Source organism: Nomascus leucogenys, chromosome 18 (genome assembly GCF_006542625.1).
Source record: "Nomascus leucogenys isolate Asia chromosome 18, Asia_NLE_v1, whole genome shotgun sequence".
In the NCBI taxonomy this organism is placed as follows: domain Eukaryota; kingdom Metazoa; phylum Chordata; class Mammalia; order Primates; family Hylobatidae; genus Nomascus; species Nomascus leucogenys.
In genome coordinates this window covers 96,792,290-96,808,371 of record NC_044398.1, presented here as the reverse complement: position 1 = coordinate 96,808,371, position 16,082 = coordinate 96,792,290, and the positions used below count along the sequence as shown (strand labels likewise).

At 40.8% G+C, this 16,082-nt stretch overlaps 1 protein-coding gene across 9 annotated transcripts in view; it reads left to right on the top strand.

The window, feature by feature from the left end:
• Positions 1-16,082, top strand: part of RBFOX1 (RNA binding fox-1 homolog 1) — a 2,489,097-nt gene that overhangs the window by 1,084,191 nt on the left and 1,388,824 nt on the right. For all 9 annotated transcript variants that reach the window (XM_030799104.1, XM_030799108.1, XM_030799109.1 and 6 more), the window contains one exon: positions 3,953-4,015. In XM_030799104.1, the coding sequence (XP_030654964.1) occupies positions 3,953-4,015 (63 nt within the window). The remainder of the gene's footprint in view (positions 1-3,952; positions 4,016-16,082) is intronic.

Below are 16,082 nucleotides of genomic sequence, written 5' to 3'. Positions count from 1 at the left end.
GTAAAGTGTGGATCAGAATGGGAAAATCCATGGTGCTGGTACCCGGGACTGGGGGGAAGTGTGATCTCCTCACTAATAAATAAATAAGGCTGGAGCTGTGTCCAGGAGCAAATCATTAAGGATGTCAGGGGTAAGGTAGGTTTGGAATGAAACGGGAAGCCAGTAATGTAGGATTTAAACAATCAAGTAACACAGTCACATTTACATTTTGTAAGGGTCACACTCCTTGCCCTGCATGAGGGCAAGGGGTGCAAGCCTGGAGGCAGGAGGAGATGGCATTGCAGTCATCGCCTGGGGAACTGGGAAAGTCTATGAAGCAGTTCATGGCAGAATCTATGGAAACAGAAACGTTGCAGTAGCCAGCCCTGTTTAGAGAGTCAGAGTTAGAAACTTAAACTACATTCTGGCTGTCCAAGGGTCATCAACACCAGTGTTTTGGAAGTAATCAGTTTGCTATTTTGTGCATCCATTTGGATGGAGTGCAGAGGTGAAGGTAGCTAATGCATGAACTGAGCATTCACCTTCATTCTGCCTGTCTTTTTTCCAGTGTCCTCTGAGTTTCCTTTACTTGCAGCTCTTTAGCTCCTGTGTAGTCTTGGTACAGTGAAAATTCTGCCCAATTCCACTGGGACCCGAGATTCTCCCTGGTCACAAATTGCTCTTCACGTAGTTTGCAAGAGTAATTGCAAACTCAGAACAATCTTACTTAAAAAAAAAATAACACTACATCACTCCTCTGGAACTCTAGAGAGCATATCAGGGTTTTCTTGCTGTCTGGTGCCATTGTTAATGACCATTTCTGTTCTCACTTTATAACAATGTTTCTCAGCCTCTGTTTTTATAAAATAATCCCCCTAAAGGACTTGACAGATTCTTATGAGTGGAAAGGAGGGGGCTATAAAATTCATTTCAACTGCAGGTTGGATTAAAAACAGATGTAAAGGTGTGGGTTTGGACTCACATGGACATGAAATTAAATGTTATTACCTGGGTACCAAGTACCGCTGCACCAGAGAAGGCCCTGTTGCTCACAGAAACCTCTTTCTGGAAAGAAGGTCAATGTCCTTTCTTGGTGCTGTAACCCTCTGGGACAAGGAGGAATCACTTCTTAGGCTACCCAATGTAGTGAGCAGTACATAAGGGGCCTTGTCCCAGACTACAAAGTTACAGTGTTGAATTAAACATTGCCCTTGCCTTCCAGAAATTCACAGCCTGGGTAGGCCAAGTCCACAAAAAGTTAGAAAGGATGTATAATTCTGCTTCTGATAGAAGAATATGTGAATGGCCATAGGGACCTCCCCTAAAATTCAGGCCCACTGAAAGGGTCAATGAAAGCTACAGAGAGCACTCTTGGGTAGACGTTCAAGTCTTAAGACTCCAGACCTTCCATGAGTTCAAATGGGGCCAGGTGAAGGGCAGTTTAGGATGAGAGAAGGTTGTAATCAAAGGGCTAAAGGAATACTAGTGCGTTGTGTCTTAAGTATTTGATTTAGCTGGATCTTAGAATGTAAGGATGTGTTCAGAGATGGAGGAAGTGACAGGAAAGAGGGGGTAGGAGCTGAAAAGGTTGAACCTGACCATGGTAGCTATCATTTTTAATAAATGAGAGGATGCATGCAAATTTTGATATGAAGTTTGGGATGTACTAGGGATTCAGTGAAACTACGACTACTATAATTATTAGGACTCAGATAATCCTGCAGTGGAGGCATACTGTGAATTTATAGAAGAGAACCATGTATTTTGACTATTTATATTCTAACTGTTCTAACTATTCTTCCCACATCATGTTCTTCCACTTCTCACCTTTATGATGTCAGCTCCGTTGCCACTTCCTTGATGGAGCCTTCCCCAATGTCCCCGATGAAGCTCTGTCTATCTTCCCCACTGGACTGTAGGCACCAGGGGGACAGTTCCTGACATTTTGAAGGCTTAATAAACAATAAATTTTAAAAAGCACTGACCTTGTGCCAAGCACAATGCTAAGCGTTTTACAAATATTAACTTTTAATATTCACCTGAATTCCTTGAGGCAGTTAATGCTTATTCCCATTTTATTGATGAAGAAACTCAGACAAAGAAAGGTTGAGTCACTTGGCCATGGTCACAAAGTTAGAAGGTAGTGAAGCCAAGGATGATTGGAAAGATAGATGGATGGGTCGGTGGGTGGATGGATGGGTAGATGGATGGGGGACAGTTGGATAGATAGATGAGTAGGTGGGTGGGTGGACGGTTGGATGAATGGGTGGGTGGATGGATGGATGGATGGATGGATGGGTCTATGGGTGGATAGGTGGGTGGATGGGTGGGTAGATGGATGGATGGGTGAACAGGCAGATGGGTGGATGGGTGCATGGGTGGGTGGATGGGTAGGTGGATAGGTGGATGGATGGATGGATGGTTAGGTAGGTGGATAGGTGGATGGATGGATGGACGGGTGGGTGGGTACATGGATGGATGGATGGATAGATGGATGGATGGTTAGGTAGGTGGATAGGTGGATGGATGGATGGACGGGTGGGTGGGTACATGGATGGATGGATGGATAGATGGATGGATGGATAGATAGATGGATGGATGAATGAGTGCATCATTGCCGTTTGTTGACACTAGCCCATGAGATTGGTCATTTTTATTAGTCGAAAGAAATTGAAGACATCAAAATGCAAAGCAAAAGGCTATTGAAGGGTGAATACTATCACCACCATTTCAACCACTTAATAGCTCTATTTATTCTTGGGTATCTCTGCAGGTCACCCCTCTTTCCAATATTTTGAAGTCACTTGATGTTCTTAGGTGTTGTAATTTATCAACACGAGGGGACTCACCAGATGTGACGACTACACACACATGTATATCCACATACATACACATATGTCATCTTCATTTATATGTATATCTGTATATCTATATATCTAGATATACCTATCACATTAGGAAAGGGGGGATATTGTCTAAACATATCTGCAAATAATGTTTAAAATTTACCTCTAAATCTTGTGAACTTTGTTGAGTCTTGGTGTAAATTGTATTGCTACTTTATAATTCAGTTAGCGATGGATCAGGATTCCAGAACCCTACTAAGTAGTCCCATCTCTGCTACTTAAGTTTCTCCCCAGAGAGGAAACAAGTCAGTATCCCAACCCCCTTGGGTATAGGATGCCATAAACGTCTTTCAGATCTACCAGAAATCTTGATTTTTCTGGTAGATGACCTCTCTTTCAACTCACTGAACTACAGGAGATTATAATAGCCATTTGCAGTTCAGGCGATATTTGGTTTATTTAAATATCAATGAACATGAATCTTACTCCTTCTGATTGGGCGATGATAGCCATATTTATGAAATTTATTACTTCTAGGATACCTTGTATCATAATGCTACTCATTGCAAAATTAAATCATTTCCGCATTTGAACTTTAAGTATCACCTGAATGTGCATTATAGAATCCTGCAGTTCTAGAGTTGAAAGGAAATTTAGAATTTATTTCATCCAAGCTATTTCCTAGGGGGAAAATCCACAATGATATATCTGAAATGTCAACCTCCAGTCTTCCCTTGAACACCTCCTGTGACAAGAACTCATGGTGTAAGAGAAGAATACAGTAGAGTACTTCCAAGCTTGGTGTTGACTTGCCCAAGTTCAAATTCAGGCTTCACGATGTACATGTATGTCTTGTGAACTGTGGGAGCTATCTGGGCCTCAGTTTCCTCTTCTGAAATAGAGAAGATAATAACACCTTCTTTACCGGGATCTGAGAGGATGTAATGAAAATATATCGAAGAACTGAATCATTTTCATCATCATCATCACCATCATTGCTGTTAAATTCACAATATAGTCAGAAGCTATTTTGAAGGTTGGTCCATATTACTATGACAAAAAAAGTGCGGACAAAATTCAAGAATACATTTCTTGATACTAAATTCATTCCCCCTTTTCTTCTTTAGGAAACTGGTCAAAGAACTCATGCAAGTGGAACTTACAGCTTCCTTGATCGGACTCAGCATTCAGTAAGTGCAACCCATTTTGAACATTCATTCCATAAATACATCCGTATCTTTGATCCTGTTCTCTCTGAAAAGCTCTTTTCTGCAGGTTTGAAGTTGTTATAAAAACGTTGCTGCCTGCCTATGTCTTTCTCTTCTGCCCTATTGTATCAGAGATGAGAAGAGGGCCTGCAAGGTAGAACCACCCTCCTTTAGCCCTCCCTCCCCAATGAACCTGGGAAATGTGTGAGGTTATTAATGGGTTAACTGCGCCTTTATTAGCTGGGGATTAAAATAAAATGTGTTTTTGGTTTCTTTTTTCCCCCCTAAGGTTTTCTCATCAGGAGACTTTCTGTCCCCCTTCTGAGTCACATGACCCTGCGAAGTAGAAAGAAATGCCAGCAAACACAGATCAGTTACTGAGAGCATGTATTTCTTGAGGCATTTAAGAACAATTCATTTGCTCTTTTTGAGCTGGAATACGTGACTATGATGTAAAAATTACCGCAAAAAAAAAAAAGAAATTTTGTACTTTAAGATGCTGGGGTACATTTTAGAAATTTAATTTGTTTTCAGCAAGTAAGCATTTTTCCACTTTCTGCCTTTCTCATTGCATGCAAGGACTTTATTTTTGGTGAAGCTAGCAGTATTTTGTCCAATTTTCTCAGCTGTCTTTTTTTTTATATACATATATACTCTAGCATTTGGGGTAGCACCTGCACAAAGTCTCTGATACCAGCCCTCCTCTGCAATAGTTTTATGGGTAAACACCTTGTTTTAGGAAGAAATCTGTAATAATTTAATTATAAACATCAAAATTTTAAAAAGCTAGCTGAAAGAAATATTTATTTTTCAAGATGTAGCTTCCTTTATAGGAATGCAGAATTTCTTAGCAGGTTCTGCTTCTGAAAGTGCTGGAGTATAATTTGATACATCAAATATCAGCCCATGTCATAAAGGAGCAGGTAGAATTGGAGGCCATGGGACTCCAGGCCTGGAAGAGGCTGATCAAAGGGAATTCTTTTGCCCTCAGTGGGATTGCAGGACTCTTTCTATTGTCCTGGAATTTGCATATTCAAATGCAGAGAAGAAGGAGGCAGACATAGAAAGAACTAAAAAGATGGTGTATTAGCTGTTAGCTACATCAGAATGACTTAGCGTAACCCTGATCAGCTAACGCTTGTATCACACAGGAGATTAGACTCACAGCTTTTGTTCCTAATAATAAAGGAAATTCCATCTCTAATTCCCTACATGCCACATCTATCTTTCCATGCCTTTGAAGTTCAGGCTTCAGCATTTCTTGAAAACTGGGAGGTTTTGTAAGTAAAAAGGAGGGGGCTGTTTGGCATGAAGTCTGTTCAAATCTTTTAGTGTAAAGTTAAATTTGCTTGTTACTTGATCTTCTTGTGATTCAAGCAGCATCTTTCTCCTAGATGCCTTTGTTGGTGCTGGGGCAGGGAGGGGAGGGATGGAGGACAAAAGGTTTCAAGGATGGGTTTTCAGATCATACATGACCTTCTCATTCCTCTGTCTTCTGAACATGATTCAAATTGCTGCTTCTCTGAAAGAAATTCCTGTTCCAACCCTGCACTGGGATTGAAACTTCTAACCTAAGGGAGGCTGTGGTCCCTAAGATAATTAGTACAGGGATGTAAGGGAGCTCATGTTAATTTGTCTATGGATATGGTATTTCCGTATCTACAACTGCCATCTAAAGAGAGACATTTAAAAAAAGTATTAATTTACTGCTCTAAACCAGTGAGCAGATATAATTTTTTTTTAAAGAAATCATTTTAGAAAGGAAGCAATGGCAAGATGCCTCACTGGGGAAGTTTATGGGTACTGATGCCTTTTAGTGTATCTAGTAGGTTTCCATCCTGTCCTTGGGATTGCAGCTTCTCTGACACAGTGAACCTCAATCCCCTTCCAAGACCAAGCAGTCTCTTCCCCTGGAACAAACATTGATTTCTGGGATGTCTCCTGGTTATCCGGAAGGCAGATGATTTGACATCTAAGCTGGCCACATGCCTGGGTTTTGTGTGCTCTTTACCCATAACATGTTGGATACATGCTGGTTGAGAAATTGCTCCAGTCTCTTACAGGATTTTAGCAGGAGCCGTGACTTAGTAGTTGGAATTTGTACATGGCTGACACTGGGCCTGGACTGATGTTGTGAAGAATGCCATATTTTAGTCTGAATCCAGGTTTTGATGTGTCCATTGGCTTCAGAAAATTAATTTTCATTTCCTGCTTCCAAAATTTGGTTATTCTTGTTTAATTTTCTCTGTAACGTTTCCTTTACATCGGGACCCTTTGGATTGCTGTTTGTTCAATAGTATATCACCTCTGCTGATATCTACAGCATTTACTGTAGTGCTGGTAGACCATGAGTACTTGTTGGATATAATGATGGTCAAACAGGTACAAGAATGGAAAGCTGAATAGGTAGATGAATGCATCTTAACTCCTGATGGAGTATTGTGTAAATGGGAGAAAGATAGCATTGGCATTAGGCAAGAGACCAGTATGGTGTTTCCGATGGTTGGTTTTTATTCCCCAGTACTCTTCTTCAAAGCGTTCACTTCTACTTCGACAGGTCTAGAATAACAGATTGACCAATGCACATGATGTAAGTGAGTGAGCTCCCAGGAACCAGCATCTGTTTTCTAGCTCTCCACATCCCTTTTTTGTTATCTGTGTGCTAAGAGGATAGCCACAGAAAGCTCACAGTAGCAGGGTCAGTGTTGGAACTTAAGCCTCAGCATGATTTTCTACAACTTGAAAATTTAACTTCCAAGAGAACGTTTCCTTGATTTCTATTTTCCTATCAGGCTAAAAGTCCCATGGCATGCTGCATCACGTTTATAATTAATTAATTGTGCAAGCCTTATTTTTAATGTTTGTCTTTTTCTTTGGTCTACTGCTATCCAATACACCATTTCTGTGATTATAGGAGTATTTTTTTTTCACCGAGTCTTAATGAGGTATTATTGACAAATAAGAATTGCATCAATTTCAAAAGCATTGTCATAATATAATGGGCTTTGGTGACTGAGAGGGAGAAGGTTGGGAGGAGGTTGAGGGTACAGAGAAGAAGAAGGTGGAGATAGAAAGAACTAAAAAGATGGTGTATTAGCTGTTAGCTACATCAGAATGACTTAGCGTAACCCTAATCAGCTAACGCTTGTATCACACAGGAGATAAGACTCGCGGCTTTTGTTCCTAATAATAAAGGAAATTCCATCTCTAATTCCCTACATGCCACATCTATCTTTTCCTGTCCTCGAAGCTCAGGCTTCAGCATTTCCTGAAAACTGAAAGGAGGCTTTGTAAGTATTGGGCAGAGAGTGCACTGCTTGGGTGATGAGTTGCTTGGGTGATGGGTGAGCCAAAATCTCAGAAATTACCACTAAAGAACTTATCCATGTAACCAAAAACCGCCTGTACCCCCAAAAGTATTGAAATAAAAATAAAATTTATCTTTTTAGAACTGCATAGATTGAAGGTATATATGAGACTTGTTAATGTACATATACCTTGTGAAATGATTACCACAATCAAGCTACTTAACGTACTTATCACCTTACATAGTTAACCCTGCTAAGAGAATAGATAAGGAATATCCTTTATCTGTGCTGTTCAATATGGTAACCACCAGCCAGAGAGAGCAATTGAACACTTGAAATGTGACTATTACACCTGAAAACTAAGTGTTTTTTTTAAAGTTATTTAAAAAATTTTATTACTTTATTATTGTTATTATCATTATTATTATTATTATTATTATTTATGAGATGGAGTCTCACTCTGTTGCCCAGACTGGAGTGCAGTGGCATGATCTGAACTCATTATAACCTTCATCTCCTGGGTTCAAGCGATTATCCTGCCTCAGCCGCCCAAGTAGCTGGGATTACAGGCACCCACCACCATGCCCAGCTAATTTTTGTATTTTTAGTGGAAATGGGGTTTTACCACATTGGCCAGGCTAGTCTCAAACTGCTGACATCAGGTGATCCTCCTACCTTGGCCTCCCAAAGTGCTGGGATTACAGGCGTGAGCCATCATGTTATTTAAAGTAACATAAATGTGTTACTTTATTTTTAATTGACAAAAAATAATTGCACATATTCATGGGGTACCTAGTGATGTTTCTATACATATACTTTATAATAATCAGGTCAGGGTAGTTAGCCTATCTATCATCTCATTCCTTTGTGTCGGGAGAGTTCATTAATTTAAATTTAAGAACATGTGGCTTGTAACCTGCTACTGTATTGTTGTATAGGATGGCTTTAGACTAGCAGCCTTATAAATACAGGCGCTAGGTCAGAATTGTCCGTCCTTGTACCTAGGCTGATACTTAGCTGTTATAGATCAATTAGGACTCTGATTGATAAATTGCTACTGTCTCAAGCCCCAAAGTGTCCTCTATTCCCTGCCATTCCATATGTTCTGCTTCCTTGCATTTACCCTTGATCCAGAAGTAAAGGTTTAATGGTCCCCTGGGAGTCTGCTCAGTGCCGCAGCATTCGTCTGTTCTAACTGGTTGGTGCCTAATGCATGCTGATTATTCAAATCGTATATCACCTCTGACTATTTCCATGGCATCTACTGTAGTGCTGGCCCATAGTTGACCATGAGTACTTGTTGGATATAATAATGGTCAGGCAGATAGAGGGATGGAAGGATGAAGAGATAGATAAATGCATCTCACCTTTTGATGGGGTATTGTGTAAATGAGAGAAATACAACATCGACATTAGATGAAAGACCAGTATGGGTCTTTCTGATGGCTGGTTTTTATTTCCTCAGTATTCGTCTTCAAAGCTTTCACTTCTACATTGGTAGGTCTAGAATAATAGACTCCAAATCTATCACTGAATTCTGATGCCATATGCAGCACAGATTGCTATACATCTTCACTTATTTCTTTCTGTCACTTAAGGCTCCCAATGCATAACACTTGAAATCATCCACGTCTCACTCATTAACCCATGGGCCCCACTGTCCCAAGCTTTAGTTACTGACATTGTTTTGTTTTCATCCACCACCAAGTGATAAGTGAAGGTTTTATCTGTATCTTCTAGGAGCCTTCTTTTCATTCCCTCTGTTGGCATATTGCTCCAGGGACTTCTCACTTACATACCTGGGAATTCTTTTTAGGTAGTCTTCATACCTAAAGCCACCTTCCCCTGGATCGCAGCCAACAGATTGCAGGACTAATATTCTTGAAACATGAATATCGTCTAGTTGGTTGTTCAATAAGCTCGTCCTTACTTATCATTTTATCTTCTCTCCATGAATCCCTCAATACATTTTATTCCAACTGGGCAAGTTGATCTCTTGATATCTAAACATGTTTATTTCCCACCTCCAAGCACTTGCTACACTTGGTCTCACCAGCTGGGATATCCTTTCCTATTCTTTCAGTCTACACTTCCGTATGGATCTCGGTTAAGCCCTCCTGATAATGAATTTTTCTCTGTTTATTTCAGCTACTTGATTGCCCCTTGTAGGATAAAGAAAATCCTAAGCCAATTTTCAAGGTAGAAAGTTGACCCTATGATTACATTTTAGAATCTGGGTTTCAGTGGAGTAGGCAAGAGTGGAACACAGTAAGGAGGTATTGAAAGAGAAACAGCAATGATTGCCCTCCAGGGAGATGCAGTTCTCTCACATGCAAAATTCAGCAGATGGGGTGGAAGTGGAAGAGGTTAAAAGGCGCCAGTTGGAATACAAGAGGGAGAGAGAATGAGAACAGGCATGACCTAGGGCATTACCTTAATTCAAGGCCAGGCACAGGGTAAGTTTCATGCCAGGTACATTTAGAGTCTGTGGTCTAGAAGGACAAACTCATCTAGAGAATGCTCATTGACCATCCGATTTTGCTTTGAGACTTCCCTAGCCACCAACCACCCCCATACACTCTTGTTTACACTTCCCCTATGAATATCTCTTACCTCTCCTAAGCTGCTGCATAACAGAGCTCTTTTCTCAGCTTCCCTCTGCATATAAGGGGCAGGAACTCTGCAGATCTTTTTGATTGAATGAGTAGATGAGCATGGGAGGAAAGAGAGAGAAAGAGAAGGCAGAGAGAGAGAGAGAAGGCAGAAAGATAAAAGAAGAAATAACAATTCCTTCTGCTTCTTTATTGTTAGGACAGAGGAGGATAATAAAGAATGGAAGTTACAAGGAAGGTGTGTAAGGTAGTAGGATAGGTAAGGAAGAGGGAAGCCCAGGCAGCACCCCACTGTCAGCCTTGTTCTTCTCCATCATCTTACCCAGTTAAAATCTGCCATGGTGCTCATGACACTCCCTGATGATCACTTTTACTGGTTGTGCACAATCTGCCTTCCCCACTGGACTAGAGGAGTTCTGAGGGCATGGGGTGTGTCAGTCTTACTTGCTTCTGTATCCTTAGCACCTGTAAAAGTGACAAGCAGGTACATATTTTGAATGAGTTGTTCATTGAGTTGTAGGAATTAGTGCTGTGAATGTTGATCACAATCTTTGTACTTTTAAATTATTTTTCTGTCATCCAACTGCTGGTGGCACCCCCCCACACCCCCAATCTAGATCAGTCTTTGAAAGATGAAGGGAGCAATGCTTGTGAATTGACCACACAACTGTCTTTTGAAAACATTATTTGTTTATTAATTTTTTAAATGTGCATTAATTTAGAGGTTGCAAGTACAGTTTCCATACATGGGTGTGTTGCATAGTAGTGAAGTCTGGGTTTTTTTTTTCTTTTTTTTTTTCTTTTTTTTCTGAGACAGCATCTCACTCTTTCACCCAGGTGGGAGTACAGTGGTGTGGTATCAGCTCACTGCAACCTCTGTCTCCAAGGTTCAAGCTATTCTTGTGCCTCAGCCTCTCAAGTAGCTGGGATTATAGGCATGTGCCATCATGCTCAGCTAGTTTTTGTATTTTTACTAGAGAAAGGATTGTGCCATGTTGGCCAGCCTGGTCTCAAACTCCTGACCTCAAGTGATCTGCCTGCCTCAGCCTCCCAAAGTGTTGGGATTACAGGCCTGAGCCAGCACACTCAGCCAACTCTGACCTTTTGGCATAACTATCACCTTAATAGTGTACATTGTATTCATTAAGTAATTTCTCATCCCTCATCTTCCTCCCACCCTCCCACCCTTCTGAGTCTCCATAGTTCATGCTCTGTGTTCACAGGTACACTTCATTTAGCTCCCACTTACAAGAGCTACATAACTCTTAACAACACATTTGACCAATCTGGTTTCAGTTTCCTCACTGCAGTACTGATAATGAGGAATTGAACTAGAATGGAGTGTGAATTTGTTCTCACATTGCTGTAAAGAGATACCTGAGACTGGGTAATTTATAAAGAAAAGATATTTAATTGGCTCACAGAGCCACAGGCTGTACAGGAAGTATGATGCTGGCATCTGCTCAGCTTCTGGGGAGGCCTCAGGAAACTTACAATTATGGCAGAAGGCAAAGGGGCAGCAGGCACGTCTTACATGGCCAGAGCAGGAGCAAAAGAGGGAGAGGAGGCATCACGCACTTTAAACAACCAGATGTTGTTACAACTCACTCATTACTGCAAGGGCAGTGCCAATGGGATGGTACTAAAGGGTTCATGAGAAACTGCCCCCATGATTTAATCACCTACTACCTGGCTCACTTCTAACATTGGGGATTACAATTCAACATGAGATTTGGGTGAGGACACATGCTCTACATCAAATAGTCTTTAACTAGGGCGCCATCTAACTTGGAATTTAGAAAACAAACAAGAGATATAGAAACTATGCCACAGAAGAGAAGGTTGAAAGGAGGTATCATTATCTCAGCAAGACAGAGATGGTTGAGTTATGACCAGAAGCAGTCAGTCCCTCCCTGGCCCACCTGTGTACAGAAAGTAGCCCATTTTCTGTGGACAAGAGAGTGTACTATGTAGCTAAATTAGGTTTGCAGCTAAATCAGTACAGACATTTTGCTTTCTCTTTGCTATAATGAGAAACTAATATTAATATAATTTGATCCACATTCATGGGTTGTAGTAAAGAATTACAGCAAATCTACAGAGGCATGGTGGCTCATGCTTATAAGCCCAGAACTTTGGGAGGCTGAAGTGGGAGGATCACTTGAGACTAGGAGTTTAAGACCAGCCTGGGCAACGTAGTGACACCCTATCTCTACAGAAAATGTTTAAAAACTTATCCAGGCATGGTGATGTGCACCTCTGGTCCTAGCTACTTCGGAAGCTGAGGCAGGAGGACCACATGAGCCCAGGAGTCCAAGGCTGCAGTGATCTGATTGTGCCATTGCACTCCAGCCTGGAGGCAGCAAAGCCCTGTCTGGAAAAAAAAAAAAAAAGTAAACTAAGAATTATAGATAATGAAACCAAATTTCACCTGCGTTCACCTTCTATTGGCTTTAACACCTATGAGGTGAAATCTTTGTATTTATCATTATCATTCACCAGTTACCAACTGGAGAAAAACAGTAATTATATTTCTGCTGAATCCCTTCATTTAAAGTAAAGAGTAGCTCTGCTTGCTGTCTCAGCTCTACCTGAGGATGTAGGGTTGTTTTCTGAAGATGTTAGTGAATCTAGAATCACCTGATTCCTACTGGTGGTTCCTGTAGAAGACTATGGAAGTCACAAAGGATGAACCAAAATTTTGGTAAAATAGGCTGGTTAATACGATATGGAAACAGGAATTTGGTTTTTCCAAATTCAGGGGGCTAGAAATTTCTTCCAACTTTTGAGAAGCTCCGAAGCAAAAAAACACAAACTTTGTCCGTGTATAGATAGCCAGAATGGTTTTATTTTACTAAAATATATGTCTAGTTTCTTTTGAATTCAGGTGGTTATTTGCAGATCCTTGCTTCAGAAAATACCAACCCAACTCCATGCCTGGCTTACAGTTGGTACTCAGTAAACAGTAATGACGATTGCTGTTATTGCCGTTCAAAATAATTATGTGCTGAGAAGGGATGTCTTCTCTCACTGATTGACTTGTGTGCATGAGTGTGTGCGTGTGTACATGCATATGCATTGGCAGAAAATCGGTTAACTCTTATTGGACCTCAGTCCCTCTGTTAAAGGAGAATAAATTGTCTTGCAAAACTGCATGGTGGTACATTCCAGCTCAAGTTGCTATGACATTGATATAGAAGTCAACATTCTTATTTTGGTAGTGCCATCATTCCTTCCTTCCTTCATTCATAAATAGCTATCGAAAAATTTTGATGTTGGATTCTTGCTGGGTACCGAGGACATCATAGTGAACAGACAGACATGGTGCTGTACACTCATGATAACATTGGAAGATTAAACTTTAAATAAAATAATCCACATTAGATTAACTGTTACTGACTAGCCAATACCAGGGAGAGCTCAGGAATGTAAGGATGTGATTTGTTTGATTTCAGATGTGAGAGAGGACCAAGGAGTATCCCGGATACAAGTACTTTCTTCTCTTTCTTTGTCCCAGCTCAGGTTTTCTGCATTCTAATCTAGCTGGCTTTCTTCATCCTTCTCAAAGGACATTGCCCTCTCAGGGTTGTTTCCTCTCCCAGCAATGACCATTTATGCTTCACAGGGGCAGACTCTCCCACCAAGTCCATAAACCTGCACTCTGTGCAGAATCAATGCCCATTTACAGCTGCTAATGCATTAATAACAGAAACGTCCGTGGCCATGACCTACCTGAGTCATTACACACTAATCATAGGAGGCAGTTTCAAGCAGATTGACTAGTGATCGGTGTCCTCCCTGACGTCCAGGCAGGAGGACACACGACTGCCTTCACAACCCCGGAGCAGATGGCCCGGGAGCATAATCACACGCTACAGCCGGCGCAGGTCTGGCTCCAGGACGGGGAATCTCCATGTCTTGCATGCAAAGCTGGGCTTTCTCGCCTGGAGGCTGTGCTCCAAATGCTCGTCTTTCATTTTGGAACAGAATCCACATCTCAGTGACCTTCTTTGAGCTCATTTTAAACTTATCACACAGACAACTCTCTGAAGACATGGAGGAAATGAGATTCACCTGCACCTGAATGGCTCTAACATGCACCACTGTCCACAAGCCACTGTCATTCCTTCTCCACTTTCCTCTGCAATCCCAGTCCAGATATATGGTCCAAAGCTGTGGTCATCATGGGCTTGTGATTTGTGTTATTATTTCTTCCCTGAAGCTGCTTAAGCATTGTTTTTTATTCATGTTGCTCTCTCATTCCCTGCGATCATCGTTATAATGGCCACACAATATAACATCAGGATGATGTTTTTCCCTTTTATCTTAGAATATCTAGTAGGTTTCTGCTTTTCTCACTAATACCAGAATCACTAGAGTTAATTACTTAGCACCTATAGAGTTTTCATCTTTGAGATAAGTGCCTGAGAAGTATTAGTCAAAGCATAGAAGCATCTTTATGACTTTGTGTATATTTTTCTAACTCATTTTTCAATGGATTTTCTCATTTACAGTCAGTTCATTGTATTTTGGGCTTTCTGCTCTTAGCTGCCTATTGTTTATTTGCCCATAATGAGGACTCAGATTATATTTAAGAGGAACTACGCAATGACTTTGCAATTAGGAGTCAAATAGAATCTATACCTTCAAGAAACAGAATAGAGAGGGAATCTTGGTTGGAAAATAACTCATTGCTCTATGACATGATAATATCCAAGAAAAGAAAAAGGAGTTTCAGAATACATAGATTCTGGTGCAGGACATGATTTCTGATACAGATTCAAGCCAGGAGCCTCTCTTCTTGACTGATCTGAGATGAATGCCATGTGTTTTCTTGACAAGCGTTAGGAAGTGAGGGGTCTAATGGCTCTCCAATCCCGTGGATTACTGTTCTATCCATAAATTCGTGTATAAGAACTTTGTTGTATGCACCGTGGTCCCAGTCTAGTTTTATGGGGCATACACTTAGACGACAGCTTCTGAAAATTATCTGGGTGGAAATGTATAAAGGTTGTACATTGTCAATTTGCAATTGCAAAAATCTGGAACCAGCCCTAATGCCTATCCATCAATGAGTGGACAAAGAAACTGTGACACAAACACACACAATGGAATACTACTCAGCCATAAAAAGAAATGAATTAATGGGTTTTTCAGCAACCTGGTTGGGATTGGAGACTATTATACTATTATCCTAAGTTTAGTAACCCAGGAATGGAAAACAAAATATCATATGTTCTGACTCATAAATGGGAGCTAAGCTATAAGGATGCAAAGGCAGAAGAATGATGCAATAGGCTTTGGGCACTGGAGGGGAAAGGGTGGGAGGGGGATGAGGGATAAAAGACTACAAATTGGGTTCAGTGTATACTCCTTGGGTGATGGATGCACCAAAATCTCACTGTTGTCTTAAGATCACCAATAAAGAACTTATTCATATAACCAAATGCCACCTGTTCCCCCAAAAAACCTATGGAAATAATATTTTTTAATGTTGTGCATTGTGAGGCCAAATAAGCTAGGATTATTTTTGGGTGTTTATGCTCAATAGACCCAGTGGGTCACATCTAGTTGTTCATTAAGATTCAAATAAATGAAGCAGCAGTCCCAGCAGAAAATGCACAGCCTTGGAGACAATGAAATGAGGATTCAAATCTTGGCTCTCTATTCACTATGTATGCAAAGTGGGAAAGTTACTTAATCCTTCTCAGCTCCAGTTTCGTCTTCTCTCATGAGGATGAAAATAGGATCCCATAGGTCTCTTGTGAAGATTAAATAAAAATTCCTTTTGGGGAGGAGGGGATGCCTGTTAGGGATAAACCTTTTAGTAGAGAATGGGACCCAGGGAGTATAGCTTGGGCAGTGATCATTTCAGCAAAAGGTGGTCGTGATTACTGCTCTGCTGAGTTAGAGAAAATTTTGTACTCTGATAAGGAAGAAGAGAGAAGAGAGAAAATGAAAGGTAAGGATCCAACCAGCAAGTGGGTGAGAATCTGATGTCTATGTGAAAGGAAGAGTCCCTAGGAAATCAGCAGCTGGTTCTGAAGTTCAATTTGAAGTTTTTTGCTCTGTGGTCAGCCAATCCCCCCGACTCTGTGTACCCTTTTCTACCCTTCCCCCCAAATTTAA